This window comes from Trichomycterus rosablanca, chromosome 6, assembly GCF_030014385.1.
Source record: "Trichomycterus rosablanca isolate fTriRos1 chromosome 6, fTriRos1.hap1, whole genome shotgun sequence".
NCBI lineage: Eukaryota > Metazoa > Chordata > Actinopteri > Siluriformes > Trichomycteridae > Trichomycterus > Trichomycterus rosablanca.
The window spans coordinates 25,441,066-25,453,200 of record NC_085993.1 but is presented as its reverse complement, the minus strand read 5'-3'; the positions used below and the strand labels follow the sequence as shown (position 1 = coordinate 25,453,200).

At 36.5% G+C, this 12,135-nt stretch overlaps 1 protein-coding gene across 10 annotated transcripts in view; it reads left to right on the top strand.

Annotated features, from left to right (window-relative positions):
- The window catches only part of rapgef4b (Rap guanine nucleotide exchange factor 4b), a 58,005-nt gene extending 47,061 nt beyond the window's left edge, over positions 1–10,944 (top strand). For 8 of the 10 annotated variants that reach the window (XM_062997584.1, XM_062997583.1, XM_062997586.1 and 5 more), the window contains 9 exons: positions 2,620–2,717; positions 5,403–5,528; positions 7,551–7,729; positions 7,894–7,984; positions 8,175–8,225; positions 8,313–8,400; positions 8,815–8,879; positions 9,349–9,403; positions 9,581–10,944. In XM_062997584.1, the coding sequence (XP_062853654.1) occupies positions 2,620–2,717; positions 5,403–5,528; positions 7,551–7,729; positions 7,894–7,984; positions 8,175–8,225; positions 8,313–8,400; positions 8,815–8,879; positions 9,349–9,403; positions 9,581–9,708 (881 nt within the window). In that variant the 3' untranslated portion in view covers positions 9,709–10,944. Of the gene's footprint in view, positions 1–2,619; positions 2,718–5,402; positions 5,529–7,550; positions 7,730–7,858; positions 7,985–8,174; positions 8,226–8,312; positions 8,401–8,814; positions 8,880–9,348; positions 9,404–9,580 lie in introns of those variants that run through there. The other 2 variants (XR_010013150.1, XM_062997590.1) reach the window with 2 other exon arrangements.
- Positions 10,945–12,135: the final 1,191 nt, after the last annotated feature.

The window sequence follows — 12,135 nt, the reverse complement described above, 5'->3', positions numbered from 1 at the left end:
ATAAAGTCAGCTTTCTGGACGGCTGATTGACAGTTCCAGACCCCACCTACCACCACTGTTTGAGACTGTTGCAACAGTTGGGGGTAGATGAGGTTGCTGGCGTTGCTGCTCCTGTAATGTGCCCTCTGATGTCTGCAGGGTCTGTGAGATATAAGCACAGGAATGTTTGAGTAGCACATGCTGAGAAAAAAGTTTGATAGATTGAACAATGTCAAAGACTGATAGTACTTACCCAAGTTAGTTTAGATTAGTAGAAGAAAAAAAAACCTAGTGATAGAGAAGACCAGCCGCTACAGACGGTACCGTCGGAGATTTCATTTTATACTAAGCTTAGCCCTGCCCCTCAATTCACAGCTAGGCCTCCAACAATAGGCACCTGAAGCCACTTTAACCAATCAGCAAAACACAGATTAATGCATCAACAGACTATCTTTTCACAATAGTTAAGTGCTACTTAAATGCTACTTCAATTCTAACAATGTTAATAATCAAAGTTACAAAGATAGAGTCTAGAACAAGTTACAGCAAAAAATATACACTTTAACCAGAAGCTTACCTTACCCAGGAATACAAATGAACACTATAAAAGTTACAAGCACTGATTAATTCAATGGCTGGAGATTTAATTTTATACTAAGCTTAGCCCTGCCCCTAAATTCACACCTAGGCCTCCAACAATAGGCACCTGAAGCCACTTTAACCAATCAGCAAAACACAGATTAATGCATCAACAGACTATCTTTTAACAATAGTTAAATGCTACTTAAATGCTACTTCAATTCTAGCAATGTTAATAATCAAAGTTACAAAGATAGAGTCTAGAACAAGTTACAGCAAAAAATATACACTTTAACCAGAAGCTTACCTTACCCAGGAATACTGATGAACACTATAAAAGTTACAAGCACTCAGCCACTGATTGTGCAGGTTCTCCTACTTAGAAAGATGAGAGAGGTCTGTAATTTTCATCATAGGTACACTTCAACTATGAGAGACAAAATGAGAAAAAAAATCCAGGAAATCACATTGTAGGATTTTTAAAGAATTTATTTGTAAATTATGGTGGAAAATAAGTATTTGGTCAATAACAAAAGTTCAACTCAATACTTTGTAACATAACCTTTGTTGGCAATGACAGAGGTCAAACGTTTCCTGTAAGTCTTCACCAGGTTTGCACACACTGTAGCTGGTATTTTGGCCCATTCCTCCATGCAGATCTCCTCTTGAGCAGTGATGTTTTGGGGCTGTCGCTGGGCAACACGGACTCCACAAATTTTCTATGGGGTTGAGGTCTGGAGACTGGCTAGGCCACTCCAGGACCTTGAAATGCTTTTTACGGAGCCACTTCTTCGTTGCCCGAGCGGTGTGTTTGGGATCATTGTCATGCTGGAAGACCCAGCCACGTTCCATCTTCAATGCTCTCACTGATGGAAGGAGGTTTTGGCTTAAAATCTCACAATACATGGCCCCGTTCATTCTTCCCTTAACACGGATCAGTTGTCCTGTCCCCTTTGCAAAACAGCCCCAAAGCATGATACCCCCATGCTTCACAGTAGGTATGGTGTTCTTGGGTTCTTCTTCTTCCTCCAAACGCGACGAGTTGAGTTTTTACCAAAAAGTTCCATTTTGGTTTCATCTGACCACATGAAACCAAATCCCAATCCTCTTCTGGATCATCCATATGCTCTCTGGCAAACTTCAGATGGGCCTGGACATGGCTTAAGCAGGGGGACACGCCTGGCACTGCAGGATTTGAGTCCCTCTCGGTGTAGTGTGTTACTGATGGTAGCCTTTGTTACTTTGGTCCCAGCTCTCTGCAGGTCATTCATCAGGTCACTCTGTGTAGTTCTGGGATTTTTGCTCACTGTTCTCATGATCATTTTAACCCCACGGGATGAGATCTTGACCCCAAGGGAGATTATCAATGGTCTTGTATGTCTTCCATTTTCTTACAATTGCTCCCACAGTTGATTTATTCACACCAACCTGCTTGCCTATTGTAGATTCACTCTTCCCAGCCTGGTGCAGGTCTCCAATTTTCTTCCTGGTGTCCTTCGACAGCTCTTTGGTCTTGGCCATGGTTGAGTTTGGAGTCTGACTGTTTGAGGCTGTGGACAGGTGTCTTTTATACAGATAACAAGGTCAAACAGGTGCCATTAATACAGGTAACGAATGGAGGACAGAAGAGCTTCTTAAAGAAGTTACAGGTCTGTGAGAGCCAGAAATCTTGCTTGTTTGTTATTGACCAAATACTTATTTTCCACCATAATTTACAAATAAATTCTTTAAAAATCCTACAATGTGATTTCCTGGATTTTTTTTTTTTTTCTCATTTTGTCTCTCATAGTTGAAGTGTACCTATGATGAAAATTACAGACCTCTCTCATCTTTCTAAGTAGGAGAACCTGCACAATCAGTGGCTGAATAAATACTTTTTGACCCCACTGTACATTCAGTTTATAGAAATAATAATTTTTCTTTTCTAACCTTACTTTCTCATCAACACCCTAATTTGGTCTGGGACACATTTACTAATACTGCATAAAGTCTGTCAAAAGACTCAAAAAAGTAAAAAAAATAAAATGATTAAAAAATACAGCGCATTTTATTTTTTTCCAGAAAAGCAGATTCTGAAGCCTAATGATGTGTCAGTGTTCCAGTCATTCGAAGTGAATGCAAGATTGTTTGTCTGTAGGAGAGACCAACTTGACCCACTGGTAAGATACCAAAAACTGCGTTGTCACAACACTAGCTACTCCGTCCACTGGTTCATAATAACAGATTAAAAGAGCTGACTAAGTCAGAGCAGCCTCGCCATCATTTTCAACCCTGTTCTTTTTTTCTTATTGCTTCCTGCTTTTCTCTGTAGTTGTGCATTTTGCTGAGAGCTTGTCACCAATGTCCATGTGGGGTGAGCACAAAGTCATCTGAGTTTTTCGATGGATGCTGGGGACAGCATATGCTTATGTCCCTGTTATGTCTTTTGTTCTGGGTGAGCATGTGGAGTGTGATATCCTCTACTCCACTGATGTGCTTGTCTATCTGTTTTATCGCCTCTCCACTGCAGATTTTATTTAGTCTTTTTTTCTTTCATTTATTTCCTTACTTTGGGCCAACCTTTATTTTGTGGTTGAATTTTTGTTTGTGGCCACATTATTGTTCTACCATGGTTAAGCATCCTGCATATTGGGTTCATCATCCCTGTTCTCGGCAGGTATGTGGCTATATTTGCCACCTCCGTGGATCTTCCATGTGCAGTGCATTACCACTGTTTAGACGTATTTCAGTTAAATACGTTTGATTCTTGAGTCACAGCAGTGGCTAGCATAAATCCAGGTGGCCCCCCAGTAATCTTGACAACAGGGTTGCTTATCTTTTATACGATAAGAGTGTGTAGGAAAGGGGGATTAAATGGTTATTGTCACTTCCATCATTGCCAAGAAGTGTGTGTGTGGTAAGGATGCAGTTGTCACAAATCAGGCCCATTGGGTCAGATGTTTAGCCTTCGAACAGGATTTTGCAAACCACCATGTTTACCATAGTTCTGAATCAGCATTTTCCGTCATGTACACAGCTTCTAGTTCTTCTGTACTTATGTGAACATATCACAGAAACAAGACACTGGAGTTCAGGCAGATTTTAGGTATTCTAAGCAATCACTAAACAGCTGAGCAATGATTTTTATTCTTACACATTTTACAATCCTACTGCATTTGAATTAAAATTCTACAAAATTCAAAATTGCATTAAATAGGTCAAGCCATTCAAGCCCTAAAGCATCTCCAGGCCATTACAATAGGCCAAAACATTAGTACCATCTAGTAACATCTGACCTGCTAAGACATGGATTCTATAATACACCTGAATGGGTCCTGTAATATCCGAAATCAGGACATAATCAGTGCGTTCTTTAACTTTTGTACAAAAGTATGGAAAATGCAAATAAAAAAACTGCTCCTCGAAGACATAAAGCCTTTCGTGGATACTGCTTTTAACTCAGATTATGACCATCAAATGTTGACATCACCAGTTTGTAATCACATCGTTATTTAGTTTTTTACCTCATTACTAGCCCTAAATTACCCCATCCCAACTTTTTTGGAATTATGTTTATTAACAATTGAAATTGAGTTGACCAAACAAATATTGAAATATTCTGGGCTCATACTGTCTGCAATGAAATTAAAGTTAAAGTAAATGTAAATGTGGTTTGTGACTACACAACCTTTTACACAGTGGTTTGATGCACAGTGTGTTTTGACAGGTGCACTTAATTACTTGTATTAAAATCATCTGCAATTTAAGCCATAGTAGCTCCTCTGTTGGTTCATACCATATAATTGTTTGTGTTATTTTGTGATTTCCTTCCTGGGGTAGAATTGGTCCTCAGCCTCCTCAGTAAACCCAGTAAAATAATACACCCATCATGGCCCTTAATTTGACATAACAGACAAAACATAATTCAACCATTTGGAACCTGAAACAAACTGTACTTAGATGGCCTAAAACTAAACCCAAATATAATAGCCAAGGACCCTCATAACACCATACCTCCCTGGGAAACCAGAAAACCCCACATCATTTTTGACATTGCAGACAGGAAGAAAAAAACACACGCCCAAATGTAAACCTCAGGGAAAAAATCCCAGTTCATTTACCCATCTACACAGAGAGATCCAAGACCGTACAGTAAGCCAGGGACATACCAAGGAAGATGCATAGACTAGGTAATACATACAAGATGCAGAATAACCACCAACACCTGATAAAAGAAGAAAATCCCCCAACCCGTGAAACCTGCCAAACACTTATCATAATAAAAACATATCCTGACAGAATGCCCCATATACACAAAGGAACCAAGAACCATAAAATTAATTCTTACCCAAGACAATACAAAAACAGTTCTAACTTACCTTGCAGCCATAACATTTAAATATAACATAGATCCTAAACATAAATACAGAAAACAATAAACATACTGTACTTAAACACCAGTCCTGCCAAAAATTACACAGATATGTGTTAAAAATGTCAGTAAATCTAAAATAAAAAATAGTAAGTACGTCTTGCTTTTAGAGGGATTTTGGAAGGGTGTTTCCAGGCTGATTTAAATAACTTTCTTTCTCATCCTTTTTTTTTCTCTCTTAATTGCAGTGTAGTGTACATCTTATTGCGACTCTTTTGCCTACTTCACATTTCATGTTCTGTAATAGTGATGTTAGATTTAGAAGGGCTGTCAGTCAGGTCTGGTATTGTCTAGTGTAATCAAACTTAAACATTAATTAAATTTGAATAATCAATTAATAAATGCATAAAAGCAATTACTTTTTTTATATTATTTTAAAACTGTATTTTGTGAGAGGTACAATATTGGGAAAAAATGTTTTGTGTGTACACAGACTCCTCTTCCAGAACAAGAAGGTCCTTCCACAAGTTCCATGTCTACTTTTGAGCTCATGAGTTCTAAAGACCTAGCTTTTCAGATGACCATGTATGACTGGGAACTCTTCAGCTGTGTGCATGAGGTATAGATATTGTATACACAAATAGAACATTTATTATGACCACTGTCCAGGCTCACACACTTGCTTTAAATCTTTTGGTTGATTGCTATCAGTGCTTCTAGTATTAAAAAAAACACAATTATTAATAATAATTTAATTAAATATTAATAAAGTATGGTCGCTCAGGTGGCGCAGCGGTAAAATACGCTAGCACACCAGAGCTGGAATTTTGAATACATCGTATTGAATCTCAGCTCTGCCATCCGGCTGGGCTGGGCGGCTACATGAACAATGATTAGCTGTTGTTCATAGGGTGGGATTAGCCAGAGCAGGGTTCCTCATAATTGGTGCAATTACGACCTCTGCTGGCTGATTGATGGCACCTGTGCAGATTAGGGGAATAATGCTGATCAGGGTGTGGCTCTCCGTAAACAAAGCTGATCCGCATATGAACCCACCTCGTGCAGGTGAAAAGATGCAGTCGGTACTGCACACGTGTCGAAGGGGGCGTGTGTCAGTTGCGAAGCTTCTTAGTCAGCAGTGGAGAATAGTTTGGGTAGAGATAAAGCGTAACACAATCAGGGTAATTGGATATGACTAGATTAGAGGAAAAAATAGGAGAAAAAGAGGAAAGAATATATATATTAATAAATCATATGGCCAACCTCTTACTAAGAAAATGAAAACATATGTGACTTTGTGAAGTCCCATTTTAAAAGAAGACCAGGTTGTCAGTAAAACCTGGCTGGATTTTCAATTTATATTAAGCCATTTGGCAAACACTTTAATTCATAGCAACTTATAATTAAGACAGGATATAACACATGACTGTGTTTGACATTGAAGACTTGAGTAAACAGCAGTTACCTCTCTTGTCATGAATTTAACCAAAGTGTGTAAAACATGATGCTAATAAATAACAAATCTCATTTCCAAAAAATTTGGGACATTTCATAAAATATATCAAAAAGAAGAATCTGTGATTTGTTAATTCTCTCAAATCTTTATTAAACTGACACATAAATTTTTTTTTTAATGTTTTTTACTGATCAAATTCATTTTTGTTTTGTAAATATAAACAAATGTACAATTTGATGCCTGCAAAACACCCAAAATGATGCACCAGACATTTTCAAAAGGAAACAGATCTACATTATTGCATTGGAAAATGCAACTTTTTTAACTAATAGACAATTTGGTTTGGTACAAAGTGGTGAGCCATGACCCATAATTGCTTGCAAAGACTAAGCCTTTAGTGAATATTTATACCAATCATGATTCCCTTACCTGTTAGATATTTTAAGTGTCTATATACTTATTGTGATGGACTTTTTGACCTTTAGCAGAGTGTACCATTTTGCAACATATACACTTTTGCTTCTGTAGATAACGCTAACCACAGAGCTGTTATGATCTGGTTCTTTTCCTGTTTTTTTACATCCTTTTCTGTCTCACTTTCTCTAACTAAATGTTAAGCCTATTCTAGAGATATTTGTGTCTATATAAGCTCTTGTAGTATTCAGAATGAATGAAGGCATCTCAAACTCTGACCTTGTCTCTTGTCTGAGTGCTTTTTCCATACAGGATTCACATAGTTCTTTCTCTCCTGATCTATGTCTATAAAAGAGATGACTGAGTAGTTTACTTTAGTTAGGCTGCACCTAACACCTACTTACTGTGGAATGATTTTAAAATGGAATAATTATTTTGCCTTTGGCCCAACTTAAGTGTGTTGCAGGTATTAAATTCAAGATGTATTTATATTGACAAAATGAAATGTCACAAATCTATATGAAAAAAAAGTTGATCAGTAAAAACATTGGAAATCTTTTTGTCATTTAAAAAAAAATTCAAGTGAATTAACAAATCACAGATACTTCTTTTTAATGCTTTTTATTAAACATCCCAACTTCTCTGAAAATTAGGTTTGTATATATGAACATTTTATGTTAATGTACGTAGAAGGTGATTTGTGATTAGGTTGTGGCTATTTAACAGATTGTATTTGCTCTGTTCTATCTGTGCATATGAATTTACATAAAGAATGAGTTGGTGTACCACACGTTTGGGCGACAGGCATATCGGCGCTCTACAGTCAACCTTGACCTGCTGATGCATCGCTTTAATCAGGTGCAGCTGTGGGTAGTAACTGAGGTCAGCTTGTGTGGCACGCTTAGCAAGCGGGTGCAACTGCTTAAGAAGTTCATAAAGATTGCTGCCCAGTAAGCATATTGCATACAAACACACACACACATACTACAATCAATGGCATATGTAAGTTAGTTCAATTATAGTAATATCAGTATTAATGTCTGAACGGGATCTGACACAATGTCACTGTTTATTTGGAGACACCTGCAGATGGTGAGTGTGTGTTTTTCTTTAGCTGTAGAGAGTTTAGGAATCTTAACTCTTTCTTTGCCATCATCATGGGCATGTGCAATACAGCTGTCAGCCGACTAAGTCAGACATGGGAGGTGAGTTTCTCATATACAAACATGCACAAACAGTTACTGAGTTCATTTATTTAGTGCATCTCTGTCTGTGTATGCGTTAAAAGTTTTAAATTAAGGACTGCTAAACTATTTTGGGGTTTCCTTTTATGAAAAGCAGTTTGGTCACTCATTCAGTAGAGACAAATCTCTCATTTTTTTTTATTATTTGCAGAAGCTGCCAAGTAAATTTAAAAAGTTCTATGCAGAGTTTGAGAGTTTACTAGTATGTATCATTTTTATTACACTTCTACTAACATGTATACCACACAGGCTGTTTAAGCTGTCACTCACTACTGCTCTGTCCACCCAGGATGCATCCCGAAACCATCGTATGTATCGCCTTACTATGGCTAAAATGGAGCCACCAATTATTCCTTACATGCCACTTCTCATTAAAGGTAATGTCAGACTGAGTATGTTTTTTTAGTTTTTTTTTTACACCAGTCCTTTTTTGCTTATCATAACAAAGTGCAGTGGTTAAGGCCTCAAGTTCTTGCATGTTATTAGGTCATAACTGTAAGTCCCTTTGAACAAAGGTGTCTGCTAAATGCCATAAATGTAAATATCATGTTATCTGCAGCAAATTATGTTATATTGTATTAAACCAATAATATTATACAGTGTAACTGTTTGCATTGAACATAAAACAATTCTTGACAATCTGGGCACAAAAATATTGGAATAGAACCCCTAACTTTTTTGTCATATTCTCTAAACAATTTTATACAATTAATGAATGCAACACTGTAAAATACAATACCATAATATAATGTCAAAAATTTAAAAATTGTTTTCCTTTCTATATTTTATAGACATGATGTTTGTTCATGAGGGAAACAAGACCTTTGTTGATGGAATGGTCAACTTCGAAAAAATGGTGAGTGCATTTTAAATTTTAGGTACCCTTGAACTTGTAAAAGTTTCAGACAAACACTATAGGCACTGTGGCCATCCAGCACCCAAACATCACATCCAAAACCATGGGCATTACTATGGAATATGGCCCCTCCCTTTGCTGCCATACCAGCTTCCACCCTTCAAAGGACTTTTCACTATATTTATAGCATGACTGTGGGCACACACTTTTATTTAGTGCCTTTTCCTGACCAGTCATAGATTTGTGCGTAGGACTGATATATTAAAGCATGATTTAAAACTTGATTTAAAGTTTATTCATAGTTACTGCATGTTTTAACAGATACAATAAATACAGCTTGTTTTTGTTGTTCCTATAAACTTGTTAATATTTGGTTGATGAGTTTAAGATTAAGACACTTGAAAATATGCTAGACTCGTTCTCTTTTCTTTTTTTGTATCTCCTAATTTTTTTTTTCTGTTTTCCTTAGCATTTAATAGCTAATACAATCCGGACAGTGAGACACTGCAAGAGTCAACCCTTTAGTAAGTTGTCACAGCTCTGTTTGTATAAATCTTATTTTACACATGGCACCAAAAAAGTAATGCCAACAGACATCTAAATGTTGAACCAGAGTTTTTGATCAGTAAATGGTAAATGCAACCAATGTATTTTTAAAATGTATGTAATAATAATACATAATGTAAAAGTTTTGTTTCTAGATCCTGAGACAACTCCAGCCAGTAAAAATCCGCAGGAGGTGCGCAACTATGTGCGTCAGTTGTCTGTGATTGATAACCAGAAGACCCTTTCACAACTCTCCTTCAGACTGGAACCTAGACGGGCCTAGGAACCTTAACACCTAGTGATCTCTGTTTTAATTTATAGTTTTCATGTTTTTCTCTTTCTTTCTCACACACACACACACACACACACACACACACACACACACACACACACACACACACACACACACACACACACACACACATCTATATCCATAACATACAATACCTACAAATAGAAAAAGTATACTTTACAAACAGTTGCATAAATCTTTGAAAACTGTCTGTGGTAGCTTAGCGGTTAGGGTACTTGACAACTGATCTGTACTTTGTGTCTAATCTGTATACTGTATTGTAATTAAGTAGTATTGTGTGTTTCCAGGTTTTTTTGTTTAATGTGTGCATAAACATAGGGGCAAGGGTAGTCACATGAATTAATACTGCCATCCATTTTTTGTGTAACATCATTTGTTTTTTAGATGGGATGGTGACAAAGTATGGCAGTATGATATGTGGAAGCACCCCACAACAAACCTTCCACTGACATACACACCTCAAAAAAATTAGGGTCTAGCATTTTGTTTTTGGCCCCTAAGTTGGCAAAGAACAGATAGGTAGTCAATTACCACTATCTGCTGATATACTAACACCATAAAGCCTTTGCTCAAAAATGGGTAAATCATCATGAGACCATATTGTAACAAAAACCACCTTCAACTGGAAAATGATATGCTAGCTCTACAATATTTTAGCTGTCCTTAAACCTATGCCATTTTAAATTGAGATATAGCTGCTTCATTAATTTCCAAATTGCTTATCTGACACCAGTTCTGAAGTGCAGTAACATGCTTTGATTATTGCTCCTCAGCGTACTCATCCTTTATATTTAGTAGACCCAAGTAAAGCTATGTCATCTGCATATTTAATTATGTAAAAACTGGGTTCCCAGATTTGACTCTGGGAGACACAATAAGGATCATATTTTTTTTGTAATTTGGCCCACATGGTAAACTAAATGCCCTGGTATCATTTTTCAATATTAATGTATTCAACTTTTAGAATAATTTTCAAAAGGCAAATAAAATGCATTTTCAAGTCTTTAAATTCTTCTTTTTAAAACTAAACATTTAACTGATTTAAAACAACATTGTATACACATATGTCATGGGCTACATCACTACTGTAATTTTAAGGACTGTATTGCTGAACTTGTACTTTTAGTCAGTTTGTGGCATTCTTATGATTAATATGTAGCACTCATGTTGTATATAGAACATTGTAAATAAACACATATTACAGAACATTCTGTCTACATTGCTGTGATTTGTTACAATGGTTGTTCTTCTATGTAAGGCCATTGAAAGGCAATACTGTCTCTAATTTTGATCAGTTTTTGCTGCGTGTCCTCGTAAGTACAGCAAAACAAGCCATGCAATTCTGTATTGATTTATAATACTTTGCACACTGAATACAATGTGACTGGTCAGCCACCCCAAGCCAAATATAAATCTTATATTTTATATGCTAAAAAGACTTAATTTACCTACTAAACATACTAAAAAGACAATCATAGACAAACATTAACAACTATTTTAAATAACACAAATACAAACCCCATTTCCAGAAAAGCTGGGACATTTTGTGAAACGTTTTTGTTCTCTTGAATATTTATTTAGCTTAAAATTAGAAAGAAAAAAATTCCAGTGAATTCACTGATCAACATTGTGTTTTGTACATATAAACATGCTTAGATTTTGATACGTGCAACACACTTTGGGACTAGTGGGTCCGTGTACCTTTGGTAATTCGTTTTCCACTTTAATTCCCAAAGTTGAAAAACAAGAAAACGGAGCGTTATTCGTTTTTCGTTTTAAGATCAAATATCAAATAACAAATAAGCAGAAATTGAAAAACGGGTCGTATTTAAATTTTCCAAAATCAAAATTTTTTATCAGTTCAACCAAAAATAAAAGTGCGAGCGCGTGCACGCGCTGATGTGCGGTATACATGCATTTATACATTCATATAAAGTGTAAATCAGGTACAAGTGCTGAGAAGACGGAGCAAAAAGTCATAATAACGTTACGCCGCGTCCCCTGTTCTGACTGTTGAGTCTGTCGTACTTTTTCCTCCCCTTGTAATTCACACAAGAACTGTTTATCCTAAAAAAAAAATAGGGGGCTATTCTAAGAAAAAAGAATGCTGCATTATTTTTTACATTATTATTATTATTACCATATACAGTAGGACTCAATTCTGTAATACAGGCATAACTAATCGTACATGTCACATAGTGGTGGTAAATTCGGTTCATTTTATGGACTCGGGTTAGTCTGAGTCACTCAGTGATGTGATTCGGTTCACTTGAGTCACTTGTACTGACATCTTGATTGCGATTGATTTACTGCATGAAAATACATCCAAATATCACTTGTCTTCCATGCACTCAGAGCCAGTGCCAATCAGAGGACTCATAGGATCCGGGTTAATTG